The 17,261-nt window shown below is 40.8% G+C and overlaps 1 protein-coding gene across 3 annotated transcripts in view; it reads left to right on the top strand.

The window, feature by feature from the left end:
* Positions 1-17,261, top strand: part of UTRN (utrophin) — a 342,938-nt gene that overhangs the window by 20,767 nt on the left and 304,910 nt on the right. For 2 of the 3 annotated variants that reach the window (XM_059469343.1, XM_059469341.1), the window contains exon 1: positions 12,916-13,034. The exons of the other annotated variant lie outside the window; for it this stretch is intronic. In XM_059469343.1, the coding sequence (XP_059325326.1) occupies positions 12,941-13,034 (94 nt within the window). In that variant the 5' untranslated portion in view covers positions 12,916-12,940. Of the gene's footprint in view, positions 1-12,915; positions 13,035-17,261 lie in introns of those variants that run through there. 3 annotated transcript variants of the gene reach the window in all.

Raw genomic sequence — 17,261 nt, 5'->3', positions numbered from 1 at the left:
GTGGCAGACACAGGGACATGCTTGCTGCTTCATGAGATCCAAGACTTCATGTAGTGGATACAGAAAATGTGCATCTCAGGCAAAAAACTGAGGGAATCCAGCCTATGTGTGATAAAATTCATTGCTATTTCTTTTTTGTTTCCCTTCCATCCCCAGCCCACTCCCTTTCCTGATCAGCTCTGATATCTCAAATGAGAAGAAATCTCAAACACTTCTCATGACTGTTTATGAATGTTGAGCTCAGCTGCTCTGCATATTTGGTAAAGTTGACTCCCAAGGTTTCTCATAGTTGTCTTCATTTTCTGACATCTATCAACTTCTCTTATATATGTAGTGTCTGGATATTGGCATTTGGGCTCTGAAAATGAATGTGGACTCACTACTTCCTTATGACTCTGCTGGAGAAAAGCTGGTAGTTGGTTTTTTTTTTCCACTTGGTCCAAGATACACTAAAGCTCTCCTGCTGGTCAGTGCCTGAATTTAGAAGCTTGGAGCTATATTTTCCTGTCTTTCTGTGTGCTTGGCTCCTTCCTTGTCTGTGTACTTACTTGTGTATGTGACTGTGAAAGTGGCGCTTGAGTAGCTCCACTGAATGAAGAAGGATAGTGGTGGTTTTGTGAACTTGCTGGAAAATTTTAGTTTCACTGTCAGCAAGAGGTCCCCACCCAGCTGGGGAGGCTCCTGTGGTTCTGTGCTGGTGACTGCACTGGGCTTGTTCCTGTGACCTTGGCCTTGTGGAAGTGAAAACTTAACTCAGCCTTTAAGTGTCATGTAAATAGTTAAATAGTTTCCTTGTGGTTTTATACTGTGTTGGGATTTGACCACCGTGTGCCCAGCTTTTTTAGACTTATTAGCTTTTTAGAGATAATGGTTTGATTTTTTTTTTTTTTCTATTTCCTGCATGAATTGTTCATAAGTCACAGTCAAAGGTCTGGCAATAACTTGTTAATGCAAACATACATAAGACACATGGTCCTACTCTGCCTAGCTTCCACTTTCATATTGAATTTTGTATGCAGACACAAGGGGCATATGTCATATGGTGTGGTTCTTGGGGTGTGCTGGGGCAGGCCAGGAGTTGGACTCAGTGATCCTGATATGTCCCTTCCAATTTAGCAGATTCTATATGTGTAGTGATCTGTCCTTGCCACAGCAGGTGTCATTTACTAATTTTTGCACAGTTACTGTGCCAGAAAAGGAGAAGGGACTGATTATAGAGGGCTAAATTCTCTGCAGTGCTTAATTGGAAGGTACTTGGGGGGGCTACAGTGATGCCTCTAAAAGATTAAGTGGATCTTGGCAATGCCTATCTTTGAACCTGGGTTATGTTAAAAGGTATGTGGCTTATTCCTTATTCCAAAATAATTTTGGGAACTTACATTCAGGTTGATAGTGCTGAAACACTTCTGCTACATTTCTGTGAAGTTCTGGTAGATGAGAGTGCTGTTTTACACTTGCAATGTTTACAAAGCCTTTCTAACATTATCCTGATTTGTGGTGGCTTTTTCTTCTTTTCCTATGCTGATACTGCAGTCTTTAGAGTGGAATGTAATATACGTTACATTTTTTTACAGATAATGAAGGAAATTTGCATTTCATAGTGGTATTAGCTATAAAACTTAATTATAAAATTTGACCATTTTATCTTCAGAGACAAGCCTGGCTAAAGCTGTGAAATTTTTGATGTCTTCAGGAGCCCTGTATAATTTCTGTTACCAGTGGGCTGGGTTGGAATTGCTCACCATCTCTATTTCTGCTTCCCAGGCTCTGCACTGTTTTGGGATTGCTGCTGCTGTTTGAACCTTCTTGCTCCCCAGCAGCCACAGAACCTGAACATGCTTTGTATGCTTTCAAATCATAACAAATCTCATGGCTCTTCTGTTTTGTTGTAGGAGGTGGAGTTTAGGGGAAGGGACAACCTGTCAAAAGAAGACTTTGATCTGCTCACTGTATTTGTAATCCATTCGTGGGTTTTGAGGGACAGGTGGGCTGTAGAATTGGTTGTGGCCAGATGCCATGGCTAAGAAATGAAGCATGAGGAATTCCCTCCTGTCATCACTGCTGCCCTGGCATGGCTTCCCAACAGACTTCCTGGTTTTAGTTGGGAAATAGGTTGATGGTGAAACTGGTTTTCGGAAGCAGTGAAATAAATGGCAAACCAGCTAAGTCATAGGAGTCCTGTTGGTGTTCTTGGCCAGAATGGGCTGTACAGTGTGTGGGGAGTTGAATGAATGGTTATGGTAGGAACTGAGAGGAGCTCCAGCTCTTCCCATGGTAGTTACAAAGTTCTTCCTGACTGCAATTGGATGTGTATCCTTGTACTGTCCTACTTCTTTGCCAGTTACTGAAATAGAGAGGTTGAAATGTGTTGGAGCAATTCCTCCTAATTCCTGGACAAGGCAACAAGGGGTAGGACCTGGGAGCTTCTCCACTCATGTTTGTCAGATGGAGGAAGCAACTCTCTGGCTGAGCTGGGCCTAAATGCCATCAGACCATACATCTGATGCAAGTTAGATTTTTCATGGAAATATTTCTCCCCTCTCTCCCTGTGTCTACTTGTTCTTGCTTTTGTGTGCTGGTGGGAGAATTTCAGTGGTCACATCTTATCCTGACCAGGAAGATGTCCCTGTTCTTTGCTGCTCTTTCATTCCAGCTGCCTGATCTTGGGTGCAAGAGACAAAACAGGAGACATGCATGTTTTCTATGCAGTATTGGTAGGGATTTATATGGACTTCACTGGGATTGTACTGGATGGAATGCAATGAATTGGCCTGCCTCATTGATTTTGACTCTCCTGACAGAGGGTAATAAGACTGATGATCATCTGTGTAGATCGGGCTAGAACAAGGGAAGGAAGATAAAAATAATTATGATGGAATGGTAGGTACAAAATTGTTCATATAACAGTACCTGATGGTCACATGGGAGTAAGAAGACTGAATGAACTGTCCTGTGATTTACTTTGAGGGCTGATCATCTTTTTTTCTTAACAGTAGCGAGGTTTTGATCATTTACAAGAAGAGTAAAGGAGTATTTGGAGGCACATAAGGAGAAAGATAGGTGATGGAAAACTGCAGGGCTGGGGAAATTACTTGAGTGTAAAGGTAAATTTCTGAAAACCCCTGAATAAAGCAGCTTATTGACTCTTTGGGGTCGTATAGCTCCATTTACACTAGAGCTACTTTTCAGTGACCCAGAGTCTCACAAGTATTTAGTAGCAAAGTTCCCAGAAAGTAGGTTGTAGCAGGTTGTTTTTAATTAGCTTCGCAAACATTTTAATTGCACCTCTATGAAGTTCTGTTTCTGAACCTTGCCACTCATATCCTAAACTGCCTTGCTTATCTCCCAGTGTAAGCTGTAAAGATCTTTATTCAGTGAATCCCCTCTTTCAAATGGTATTTATGAAGATGTGTAATAGGGGTTTATCTTTTTTCTGTGGCTGACCTGAAATATTTGTGGTGAACTTTGTTATATGGAGGAGAATGTGTCAGAATGCTGTGATTTAAAATTAAACAAACAGTCACCTAACAAGAAAACAAACAGTATCAATGCTGTGGTTATGCTACAAAGTAAAACAAAAAACCAAAATCAGGCAGCAGTGAAGTTTTATAATGCTTTGTTCATGCAGCTGTCTTAAACCAGTCCAGTTAAAGGGACGGAACTGCACATAACTAGAAAAGTTTGTGACAGTGTTAATTGTGAGAATACTACAGTTAAATATTAAATGATTAGTAATGAAGGTATTATAATGTTTGGTTGAATATAGATATTATAGAGAAGTGCTCAAATCTAGGGCAAGTTGAAGGCAGAGTCACAGACACTTGCACACTCATATTTGAGTGAATTACAACTTGTTTGTGTTTTGTTGTCCATCTCCTTTATTTATATTGGAGTTTTACCAACCTATAATGATTTTTTTAAGGAGACCTGTGAACAAGTTTAATGCAACTTGTTTCAATGATAACTTTGTGCAGTTGAAGTGGTTTTTGCCTAGATGCGTTTGCAGGCCTGCAGAGAGAAACATGGCTTGCTTTTCAGTAGCAACTTGTTGCTGCTCATGCAGGAAAAGTTAAACTAGTAAGAAAATAACCCTATAATAAATAAATAAACCTAAGTAATAAAAAAATAAATAAACATGTTCTGTTTTTGGTCGCAGCAACAAAAGCAAATAGGTAGTAGGAAAGACAAGACAACATAAGGAACAAACTGGTAAATGTGTGCTATTTGGAGCACTTGGTTTCCTGTGCTGTGGAGACTGGGGGGTTATAAAAGCTCATCTGCTAAATGAAGTAAGGGTCTTAAACATGCAGGATGGTGCATGGTGTCTCAGAATCTCAATCTGTCCACTTTGGTGTAAAAATGTCTCTTCAAAGGTGCTAATGTTGCATACTCACATTCTTATTGTGAGTATAGCCATGATGTACATATTTTTGAAATACATGGAAACACTGTTTATTTAAACACTTAAATTCAGTAGGAAATAAAGGTAATTATTAAAGGATTCAGTCTTAAAATGTTTTTGTTAAAGTAATTTGGAATTTTGTTGAGCTGATTGTCAAGTTGTTGCTGGCAATGTCAGAGGGCTTCATAAGCAGTAGTACAAAATGGGGGTGTGAAATGGCTAGCTGAAAAGCTGCAGTTCAAACCATGGATGAGACTGTGTCTGCTCACACATTAAGTTCAAGGTGTGGTGCTTCAGTAAGGTGACCGATAATATCATTACCATAGTGTGTGCATCTGGTGTTAACCCTTTTAAAATTTGAAATAGTTTTAAAATCAGCTAGTGAACATGTGTATTGTTGACATTAAATATTTATGTGGGAATGCTGTGTTGCATCTATTGCATCACAGTAATTGTGAAAGAGCAGTTGTGTTTTGGGGCTTCATTCCTGGCTTAGGAATGAGTATGATTTGCCAGTCAATATTGCACAGAAAGACTTTTTAGAATATACTGTACATGTGGCCTCTATCTCAACCTTCACATGGTTTAGGCTTTAAATCCAGCTAACACTTGGTTATGGTGATGCCAATATGATGATGGTGGCATCATGCCATGGTGGTGGTGGCAGCAAGTAGCAGAGTTGGTCATTGTGCCACAGTACTTTGAGAGGCACAGATGGAATTTTTGAGATGGGTACCATTTGATTGCAGGCTAACTTCTGCACAGTGTTTGCTGGATTTGCTTACAAGGTTTCTGAGAGTTTTATTATCCTATCTTAGTGGGTGGTGGCATTTGAAGAATAAAAGAATGCAATCCTTCTGTCCAGTGGAGCTTTGGTAATTACTCCTCCGCACACTTGAGCTCAAATAACTGAGCCCAGTGTTTTCCATTTGACCTAGCAGAAGCCTGCAAAGTATCCACACAGAAAGCTTGCTGAAAGTTTCTTGAAAACAAGCAAGGGTGTAAACATGCAAACTTTTGCTGGCTTGCAAAATTGAATCAGTTGCTGCCCCTCAGCTGCTTACCTCACTGCCTAGTCCTCTTTTCACCACATCTCTGCTGATTGTGGCTTGTGTGAGCTTTCCTTAGCTAGTGTGGAGTTGAGTTCTAACCCAGCTATTGCTTAGCCTTTTCAGACTGGGCTGCTTCCCAGTCTCTGCTTGGGAACCTGGGCAGGTGGTTTGAGATAGATAGGTGCACATTCTGTCCCAAATAACATGCACTATCATTTTCACTGCTGTTGGATCTCTGTTTTTGAATGTGTGTGTAGCATTACTGTCAGAGAGACTTGAGGCTTTTTGGTGTTTAGTTGTGTGGGTCTGTTATTTCTTTAGGTAGCAGTTCAGTTGTGCCATATGCTTTGTCTCTTTTCCATGCTCCTTCCCAAGTCCCCTAATACACAGAAGTGCTGTGCTAAACTGCTTGACTCCCTCTGAGAGCCTTAATTCTCACTTCTGTGGCCCTAAGAAAGCAGGCTGATGCTGTTTTCTTGCTTTGCTCTTTGTTCTTATATTTCTCTTTGCTAGTTGGCAGTGCAGTGTGGTGGTTCTGTGTTGCCATAGCTGCTGTGTGATGGTTCTTCTGTAAACTGACCTCAGCCTCAGATTAGTTAATTAATCTGCTATTTTGCAGGTTCCAGTAGGTTCAATATTTAACAAAACACATGGTTTTATTTCGTTCTTTTTCTTTTGTGCTAAGTGGGGAGGGAGGAGAGAAAGAAGGCCATTAATTTTAACAATAGTTTTAATGATGCACTTTTAGTACCTGACAGTTCATGCAATGGTTTTTTTTTAAATACAGTCTTTGTAGAATGTTATACCTAGCAAAATGTCTGAATGTTGGATTATCTGTTGAAATATACTCTCTGACCTTGTTCAGGTCTTGATAACCTTAATCACACAATGATTTGCAATTTGTAGCTGTTAAAAAGAGATAAGTGGCAAAAGGTTGTGCATGCTGTGGAAGCTTTTAGCAGTGAGTGTAAATTTAACTATTGAGACAAATTAAGAAGAGCTATATTAAATCTGTATTAAATTAACCGAAGGGTTTAAAGAGGATTGGACAGGAGTATGTTTTGTTTGGGTTTTTCCCTCCTTTTGGTAAAGGAGGCTTTCATGAAAGTAAAGGCTTATACAGGGGCAGCAGTGTAGGTAATTCTAAGAAGGTTTTCTGTAGTTTAGAAAATTTTGCATTGTTGCTGTGGCATCATGCAGAAGGAATGGTGTGATGTCTGCCCTCATCAAGCTGGCTGCTCTAGGACTGGGCTGGGTGCCTGCACCCAAGCTGGGTGCTGTGTCACTGTGCTAAGTCCTGAACACCCAGTGCAGCCTTCCTGCACTGAGCTGAGTAGATGTGTTTTGGGTTGATTTTTCAGGGTTTTTTTCCTTTCCTTTTTTGACTCTGATAACAGAAATGCTATTTCAGAAAGGATGTTTGCCTTGGGTCCTTGGCAGGAGACAGATTTGTCCTCTGAGGAGCAGGGAGTTTAACTGCACATGTTTGTGTTGGACCTGACCAAGGTCCATAGGGAACAGACTTAGTTTTAGCATGCCTCTAATAGTTCCTTACTGAGTTTTAGCTCTCTGAACTAGGAAGAGACAGCCTGTTTAACTTAGGGAGCTCTCTTGAGTCTTCTTGTTCAAGGAAGGAATAGGGAAACTTGGGGCTCCTAATGCAGACTTTGTGCAGATCCCTCTTTTCCAGGTGAGCAAAACTTTCCATCCCCAGCATAAAGACTGGGAAGTCCAAAGAATTTTGTTAATGGTTCCTGCAGAAAGCAGGGCAGCTCTGCACAATGCTGTCCCTCTTTGTCCTCTGTGTTTTTTTGTTGTGGGAAAGCATGAATAGAATACGTTGTTGCAAGCAGGAAGGGAAGTACACTGTCTGGGTGGAAGAAATTGATCGCTAATTTTAACAAGACTGGTTATGTGTATGCTTGTGACACTCCGCGTCAGTTTGGAAATACATAGCTTGTTATAAATGGTACAGCTAAAGAATTCATGTCTTAGAGGGTGCTGTCTGATCACCCATGCATTGTGACCGGGCATTAAAAAATGGAAAACCGAACTTTCAGATCTTTGGAGTTGTGGTGTTGGTGCAACCCTGCTGACTGTGAATGCGGTCAATGGCCAGGGTGAAACGCTCTTGAAACGGGCCTGTGATTATATTTAACTGTGTTATGTCCCCTCCTTCTCCCCACCATGGTAGGAGATAAGAGTTTTAGCTTTTAGGATGAAGGTTGTGGTTGTAGCTGGGTGGAGTGAAGGCCTGAAGATTTGGGCAAGTGGAGAGATTTGCTTGATCCACAGCTCCTCTCCAGACTTCATGGTATGTTTTGCTTCCCCTCTGCCCAGCTTGAGGCAGACATCAATGCACAGCCCTGTGGAGTCTAGATGGGGAAAGCTGGAAGAGTTTGAAGAATCTATCAGAAGATACTTTGAGGAAAAAGCACTGTGGGATTTACAAGGAAGCTTTGAGATGTTTATTTTCTTGGAGGTACAAACAGATGTTTACAAAATGAGTGAGAGGAAAGTACAAGTAAATTATTCGTATGCTTGCCTAAACCATTGCTTCCAAAGCTTTGGATTGTGTCCTGGCATATGAAGGAGAAAGGAATGACATGTTTTTTGGAAGCCATTCCTTTTTCTGCAGCAGTCCTACTGCTGTGGGGTGTGCTGAGGGCAGTTGCCTCTCCTGGGTGGAGTTGCTTACCAGCAGCTCTTACAGTTGCTTGGCTGCTAACTTGGACACAGTCTGTCCCAGTGCAGCAGGGCAAGTGGTTTTGGAAACACTGAACCACCAGGATTGCTTGTTGGAGGAGCTGGGCAGATCAAGTGATGGCTCCTCTCCTGTGCTTGGGCTTGCATGCTGTCACTCAGGGCTCAGTGCCTGGGCTTCAGCTGAAATGCACATTACGCCCCAGCATATGAGCACACAAGTGTTGAGCAGTGCATCTGGCATGGATTCTTTGGGATTTGTTTTATACAGGTGCCTGTGAATGGGCAGGAGCCTTGTTTTGGAAGGTGTGATGAGCATTTTAAATGAGAAGCAAAATGCAGAAGTCTCCTACTCTTTTCCTGTGGACCTCCTGTCACCCCTGTGGGTTACTGTAAACAGGTAGCCCAGGATGTTTTGTAAAAAGCAGGTGCTTTTTGGATGTGGCTCGGTTTTACAGGTGTGATCATAATGTAAACAACACTTTCCAAAGATTAATGTGCTCCACAAATTTTCTCAGTATTTACATTCAAAATATTCCCTTTTACAAAAGGAAAAGGGAAGCTGTAAGAGGAACATCAAAAAAGACTAAAATTATGGTGATTCTTGAAAGGCATTACAATTTATGTACAGTTGCTACTATTATTTCTTTTGCAGGATGAGTCAGTTATTTGTGGCAGCCACAGACATGCAGTTTTACGAGACCCATGTGTCAAGTGCCCGAAGCACTGTGTGCTGGAAAGGTTTGTGTTGGAGCTGCCTGTGAGAGCACCAAGAGGATATGATATCTCTGTGTGTTATCTGTGCTGCAGTGCTCCACTAGCTGCCACACACTCTGTTCATCTTCAACAGTAGTGAGGGCATTTACTTTATTGATAATGTTCTTTTCAGCAGAAAGCTTTATGCTTACATGAACCTGGCTTTGTGAAACAAGGTTTCAATAGAAATTCTAAAAACCCAGTGTTCTCCATGTGAATTTGCTGGTGTTGTGGGTTTCTAATAATTGGTTTGCATCAAAATGCAACAGGCATTTGCAACATGACTTTCTGTTCAAGTTACTCTTTCCCCTCTACCATCCTTCTTAGCATCTCCTTAGAAGCTCTTGTTTGCTTGCTGGAACAAGTGTTGTGTGGCTTGCTAATTCAGATCATGTGTGGCAGGTCAGCAAAAAAAAGTTGTCAGGTTGTTGTTGTGAAATAAAACATCCTGAACAAAATTAGGGGGTGTTAATCCCACAGCATGAGAAGCTCTTAACTAAATGCTTATTATAGCATATTATAAAGGGTAGGACTAGACAGGTAACACAGGAACCTTGAGGAAGGCTGAGCTTCCCCTCTAGGAAAGCTCTTGTCTTGCTTGGCTCTCACCTTGGAGAAAAAGGGTGAAGGAGGAATTTTGTATCTCCTTGTTCTGCTCCCATAAGAAGTCCCTTAGATTTGTTTTTTCCCTCAGCTATAAACCCAAGCCTTTCTTTATGGACTTGAATGGAAGAGTGGAAGTTCAGAGCAGGACTACCCAAGGCCTACTTGGAACACAGCTGGAAGGAGGCAGATTATGAAAAAGAAGCCAGTTTCCTCTTCTCAGAATCAAGGCATTCAAAGCTTCTGGATGGCTCCCAGAAGGCAAAGAAGAAATGGAAACCAATCTCATTATAGATTGTCTCGCATACAGGGGAGTTTTATAATGAAAGGATGTTGTCCTCTGCTCCCATTGTTGTTTGCCTCTCTGAACTTTAATTTTACTCTGAACACTGTGCTGACAGTGTATATGCTGGGGCTGTGATAGAAAAGTGATATTAAGTATTTATGAGCTCACCTTCAAATGAATGGGTAGAGTTATCAGAGTTTTTTCCCCTCTACTTTTCCTTCCCCCCCCCCGCCCAGGTGCTTTTTTGCTTTCCCATTCCCTGCTGTCTGGACTAAGCTCTAGATGAGTAATGTTTCACAGATGAAGTGTGGCATTCAGACCTACTCTTCAACAAGGGCTGAATTGTCATCCAACCTCCAGTCCTTCTGAAAACTGTTAGAGCAAGCTTGTCATGTATTGAGTGTAGCCTTGTTCTTCATGCTTTGTAATACATGGGCAAGCATAAAAAGCTATGATTTCTACTTACTAGGCTTCTAGTTAGGCTTCCCTCTACTTGTGTCTTCCCACAGTAGTTTCAGCTGGTCTGTTTGGCTGGTCTTTTTTATCATACATGATAAGAAGCCTAGGCAGCCAGCCAGCTGCTGTGGAACTATAATAGGGCCAGTGGCATGTACAAAATTTGATTACTGCTGTCACCACCAGAGAGAATAGAAGAGATCACGTACTCCAGTCAGAGAGCTACTAAATAAATGGCCTGTTGAATTCAGTAGTAGTATAAATAAGACCATCTTGCTCCTAATGAATGAAGTGGTTTATGGGTAGAGAGTATGCTAGTACATTGAGATCTGGAGTTAGGTTAAAAACTTTTTTAAAAAGTCTTCCTTTGCCACCTTCAAAGATTACTTTGACCAGAAATTTCCATTTCTCTTCTGTTTATCTGCTCTTGCAGTAATGTATGGATTTCACACCCAATACTTCAGATATTCTAAGAGGCCATGGTTTCACTTTTAAAATTTAGCTTTAAAATATTCCTGCCATCCTAAAGCTAACTTCTTTGCAGATGGGTTCAGATATGAAACTATTTCATGCTAGTAATTCCATTTCCATTTAGGCAAGAAATTTTTGTTTTTTTAAGTTAGACATAGTGTAACAACCTCCCCCCTCCCCCCCCTTAAGTTAATACATATTCTCAGTGTATATTCTTGTTGAAATGTTGGATTTTTGAGGTAAAACCTGACGTTAGATAAAAGTGGTTTCTCTGATGTTCATGGGGCAGCTGCTGATGTCAGGCAGAGCTTGAGAGCTGAGCTTCTCTGGAAGCTCTGGTGCATGAATGATTTACTCAGCTTCGCTAAAACCTTCACATTGAATGAAGTTCAGGGGACTGATGGAGTCAGAGTGGTGTTTCTGTAACTGCTCTCACTGACTGCAATCACTTCTTCATTTGAGAAGTGGTGAACCCAGAACTGTTGTCACAAACTAGCTGACTCGTGAAACTTGTGCTTATTCCTCAGTCTTGCTGAGTGTGTGGGCCTTGGAGCGGCAGGGACTGAGGTGAGGTACTGGATACACAAGGAGAACATTCTTAGGGTATTCAGACCAGTCTCATCAAAACTTGAAAAAAGGAACATGTGGTGCTTCTGGCATATGTGCAGGTCTGTCTGCTAATTCTCATTTGTTTGGTGGAGTTGGCAGTGTCTTTTTGTTTTGTGCTTGGCACAGTAAGGTTTGTATTTATATGTATTACAAAATACATCCTTGTTTGTTTCTAAAATAGAAATCCTAGCTTTAAAACTTTTATTACCTTTCCACTTTGGTCCTGTTTGCATGGTTCACAAAAAGGTTTGGATACAAATGTCTGATTTAGCCCCCTGAATGTATGGTTGTCTTTATTAATGGAAACAAAACTCCTTTTATGTGAAGCCTTTCAGCCTTCAACTTTGAGGAATTCTTGAATTTGGGGAAAAAAACATCCAACCCACAAATTTAAATAAGACCAACTTCTGACTCACAAAAACTTAAAGAAAAATCTGATCTTGATTTCTCTCTCCTTCCCTTCTCAGAATAGTGTCTGGGGTGTGATACAGTAAACTGTTGTGACTGGATATTAATGAAGAGAGGAGAGCTGTATCCAGAACATTCGTCTTATAGCATGATACAGTGAGACAGGCAGACAAATCAAACAGCCTCTGTCTTTCTGCTTTTGAAACCAATTTTGTGGTTTAGAATGCTCCTCTGTGGTCATAGTGCTTGTACTTAGGTGCTCTAGCTAATCTCCTCTTGCATTACTTTGTTGTGACTATTGGAATTCTGTACAGTTCAGTATCCAAAAGTGTGGCTTATGGAACGTCTTGCATAACTACAGTATTTGGAGTCCTCTTCATTTGGTTATAAATTTGGTGACAGAGGGATTTGATTTGCTTTTTGTATTGGTGGTTAGCACAGTTTAAAGGCCCACTTGAAAATAACTCTGATCTTATCATAGCCCTCCATTACCAATATTCTGTTTTACTGTTCCTTGCTCTGTCTTGTTTGGAATTACTGCACAGTGGTAAGGGCATGCCTAATCAGAGTTTGTAATTTTTGACTTGGAGGTCTATTTGTACAACTTCCTTGATGTGCTATAATCTTATGTTTAAAATTTCTTGTGCTTTTTTGAAAGGCCATTAAAAGATGTGGATGCTTACTTTGAAGAGTTGTTCTGGTTTTATCTTCTGTTGAATGTGTGAAAAAGTGTTATAGTGATAGTGCAAACTTTTTACCAAATGAATACTAAAAATACTTAGGATTTTTAAAATTAGTATGATGTTTGACCAGAAGTTTTGATTTTAACAGAAAAGGAAAATTGCCATCAGCTTTCCTATTTTCAGTTTGTAGAATTTAACTTGCCAGTTCTCTGAAAGCTGGAGTGTCCTGCTGTTTTCATAAGGAGTAGCAAAACAGCATATTTCTCTGATTTTATAGAGAAAAGAAATCTCAATTAGCTTGAAGTGTGTTACTTGCTAACGTGCAGCCTTTTTAAAAGTTGGTTTCCTGACTGGTTCCTGTCCGTCCCTGTGTGGCTGAATGTGTCAAACCCTCAGAGGAAAACCAGCGCTTCCCTCCCCCTTGAGTCCCAGCATGCAGTTCTTGCGTGGGTACTAGCGTGTACTTCCTCTCCATCTTCACTTTCCTGTTATTCAAAAACTGAGCTTGATCATGAGCATTCAAACAGCCAAAAAAGTTGTGTGGAAAAAGTACAAGGTTGCTGCTCCTCGGGATACTGACCAGCAGACCTGTTACACTCCGCTGGGTGAGTGCTTCCCTGTGCTCTGAGGGCTGTGGTAGATTAAAGGATCCTGGCATGTGGATCTGTTTTTATCTTCTACACCTGATGAGGGCTGCTTTTTTTTACTTTGCAGAAGTTCGTTTGCACTAACAGAGCAGGCCGTGGAAGGCATGACAGGAAACAGAGTGGGGAAAGGCTGTTTTCTGTGGCGCTGCTCTGTTGCAAGTGTTGTGTGAGCTCTGGCTGTGTCACACCTGCTGACATAAGATCCTCTTGGTAATGCTTGTGTCGTGGGCTTCCCTTTCACCTAGAACAGTAACTTGTTCATGGCAGAAATTTTAGTGTTCTGTCTGATTGAAAGTCTTCATGTCCCTAATTTTCTTAAACTATGCATTACATTTTGGTGACTTGAGCATTTACTTATTTTGATTCTTTACAGTTCTGCCTAGTGTGCCTTTTAGTACTTTTGAATGTATAAACTTACAGCTTCTCCTTGACACCCCACAAATTTTTCTCCTCATTTTGGTGGTATCTCAAGAGAGCTGTATTTCCTGTAATTTGGAAAGAATGTTTTGTGGAGGGATGCTTTGGAAAAGAAGAAATTTGGGATATTATGATTTTCTCTTCCTTTTGCCATCTTTCATACCTACTCTGACTGAAGTTTCATGGGTTGCCTCATCTGTTTTTTGACTGGGGCCAAATAACACAGATTGACAAGAAAAAGACAATTTGATTATTCCTGTTACTCGTGAATATGCTATGTAGATACAGTAATTGACAGATGGAAACAGTTTATTTTTGTGAATTGGTGTCAGAGCTTTGAGAAAGCAGAATGTGGTGATCAATAAAGAATTTGATCCACTTGACTTTTGATGCGGGTTTTTTGTTACAAAGTTGGAGGCTGAAGATGGGTTTTTAGAAAGGAAAACTAAAATCCTCTGAAGATGTATCAATGTAATGGCTAAATTTAGAATAAAATGATGGGCTGGGACTCTGATTTCATGTATGTTTGCTTCTAGAACAATGAGTTGGATTTGGATATATGCCAGTTTAGCTGAGAGCAGAAACTTTTCCTTTGTGGCTCAGTCCAAGCTTCCTTAAGAAACTGACAAAAATGTTAAGAAAACTCAGTAATGTGAGCGGAGTTGCTTTTGACTGACTCTGGAGAGCTCAGTAAATTATAGGTTGGAGAGATCTAGTGTTCTTCAAAATCTGCACGTATTCAGCCCTCAAATGTGAGACATATGCAGTTGATCATTCTTGGAAGGTTAGCAGTAGGAGAAAATCAATCTGCTTGGTTTTAACCTCGGCTGTTGTTCATGGAAGTTCTTTGTTCTGGCTCTGCATGTATTGGTGTAGGGTTTTTTGGAATATTTCTTGGGGTTTTTTTCCTTTCTTCTTTTTTTGTCATATTTTTAGAGGAGCATAAACTTGGGACAGGAGTTATAACCAGCCATGTCGTTAACTGATGAACACTTCAGTTGTGAAACCTCTGAAATGTTCATCTATGGGATAATAGGAGGGTCAGTCTCTCTGAGGTTTTGTATCTCAATCCTTGAGGTCTTTTTAACATGTAAGTGCACACACTTAATATTTGGTGATGTTTGTATGTCTACAGATGATTTATCTGGCTCCAGGTGTCTAGGCTAAGGTATAAACTTCCTAGGTGAGTAGCAGCTACATGCTGCTCAGGTGCTTTATATGATTGAGCACCGTGTTTACTGATTGTTTCTTAAAGCCTGTTTAAATCTGAGTTGAACCCTCAATTTTTAAAAGAACATAGATCATGATGGATAAATTGTAGTTGTAATTTTTCTTAATCAAGGAACAGGATTTTTTCAGGAAATTTGTTTAATTATAATCTTGTTCATGAAGTGTAGCGATGCACATTTGCTTTTTAAGAGAGTCATAGTCTCACATTCATTGTCATCTCACTTTTTAAAATTCTGTATTTGGAGACTGTGAGAGAATTGTGGCTTTGCACGCTTCTTTGTGTGTTGGAAATGCACATAGGAGGGGAAAAATCTGAAAAAAGCTAGAAGGTAAGAGGCATGGAAGAGAAAATGAGGAAAAAAAACCTGAAGGTAAATTGGGGGTGTGTATGTGCGCTATGGTGGAGAGGCTATTCTCTGAGAGGACAGGATTTTTAATGGTGCAGTACTGGAAATACTCAGGGAAAAATGGGTGGAGAAGCTGGAAGGGGTGCGTATGTAATTGTTTCTTCATGTCCTTTGCTTTTCACAGAAATCTAGAATATAAATAACAGGGACGCTTTTCAGTCAGCAGAGGTGTGGCTTTGGCTTTTTTGGTTGTGTGCTTGCTGTGAGAGTTGGCAGGGACTGGAGGAAGGGAGGTTGAAGATCACACCTGATAAAGTAACTAATTGTAAATGAATCAGTTTGGGTGAAACCAAAGTGGATAAGACTAACTTCTGTTCTCTGAAGCCTAAACAGCACAACTAAGTTTTGTCAGAGATTGATTTATGGTCTAAAACCAAATTCTAAATAATTTAGCTCATCTGGTGGGGTGACCTTCTTTATAACAGTCTAATCTCTTAATAACCTCTTAAACTCTCAAGTTGGTGACAGACACTGGGAGTGCAGTGGCGCTGGTAGGCTACTGGTGCCTAAATGGAACCAAAGCTTACTCTTTATCTCAGTGGAGAAAAAAGAAGGGATCTTGTACTTTTTGTGTCTGTTCAAACAAAAGGGCTTTCTTCATTGCTGTTTCATGCCATGGGAGATAATTTGTTGATCTAGTAAAATTTCTGAGACTATTGCAGGAAAATGATTGGGCTATTTTGTGTTTACATATACCTATTCTACTGTTGTGGCACTATTTGATGTGATTATTTAATAAAATATTTTTTCACCTCAATTCCCTCCTTGCCCAGATGGAATTCACGCTGGAATTGGAGGGGAGGCTACTTAAACTGTGTTGCAGAGGCACAAAAAGATGCTGGTTCTATGACAGTCTCCAAAAGGATTTGCCTTGTGGAACTTTTTCTGTAAGATGTCAACTCGTGGAGTAAAGCACTCTGCAGTAATTGAATAATCTGTGTTAGCATCTTAGCATTATGTGACTAGATATTGTTTTGTCATTATATTCATACAGTTATAAACAGAAGCGAGATCAATTTGCACTTTGTTGTGTGAATTAATTGTGCAGCCACCATCCCAGTGACTGAAATGAGTGTTACTTTTCAATAGCTGTAAAAGGCCATGGCAATGACATGACTGAGGTATATTGCAAGCAAATAGATAGTTTAAGAGCATATCTTCTGAAACTCTGCATTTAGCTTCTGTCCATTTGTGGCTCTGGAAATCTCAGAAGCACTCGCCTATAAACAATAAGCTTTCTTTCAGGTAGGAAGGTACTTGTCTGTGTTCCCTCAAGACATATGCACTGATAGCAGCTTGAAATTGAGACCACACACAAGCTGTTACTATAGTCAAACTAATATTTATGGTGTTGTTCATATTACTGTAGGCTCTGATCTTGTTAGTTGTTTAGTACAGCTGTGTTGGTCCTCAAATCTGTTTGATTTCAAACAACTCTAGCTTTTAAGCACTTGAAAATGGTATATTTCCTTTTTGGCAGCAGGTGAAGTAGGTGTTCTGAAATACAGCATGGTTGTAAATAGAAACAGGTTTACATAGTAATTACATCACGTTGCCTTTTGGGTCTTCAAGTGAACTTATTTTCAAGATATGAAAGACTTAAACACTTTTCATGTATATTAAACTCTTAAATGCACATAGGTACTGAAAAAGTGGGAAATATTTTCTGTTGTCCTGTCGTGGAGTCCCTTTTTAAGCTGTAGGGGGGGAGTGTTTCTCTGGGGACCGCAGCCCCGGTCCGTGTGCTCGGTGTGGGACAGAGCGGTGCCCGTGACTCAGCTCTGCCGGGCGGGCAGGCCGCGCTCCCCGGGCCGTGAATTGTCTGCCGCTGGCTGGCTTCAATGTTCACACCGAAATGTTGCGACCCTTAACTTGAAGGCTCCATCTGCTTCCTGCCCTCGTCCCCGATGAATAGGGCAGGAATTGGCAGCAGTGTGGTCAGCTATGTGACCTCATTTGTGTGGCGTCTGGGTGGAGCGCCCTGATCTTCGCTGGGCGAGCAGCTGAGAGAGCGAATTGCGGTAATTCCCTGGCTCAGCCTTCCAGCGGGTGAAACCTGGGCTTTTGCTGCAGGGCAAGGAGATGCCTTCACTCTGACACTTGTTACGTGCGGAGATGGATTTCTTTCGAA

This window comes from Ammospiza nelsoni, chromosome 3 (genome assembly GCF_027579445.1).
Source record: "Ammospiza nelsoni isolate bAmmNel1 chromosome 3, bAmmNel1.pri, whole genome shotgun sequence".
Lineage (NCBI taxonomy): Eukaryota > Metazoa > Chordata > Aves > Passeriformes > Passerellidae > Ammospiza > Ammospiza nelsoni.
Note: the sequence above shows the minus strand (reverse complement) of the source record. Positions and strands in the feature narration are given on the sequence as shown.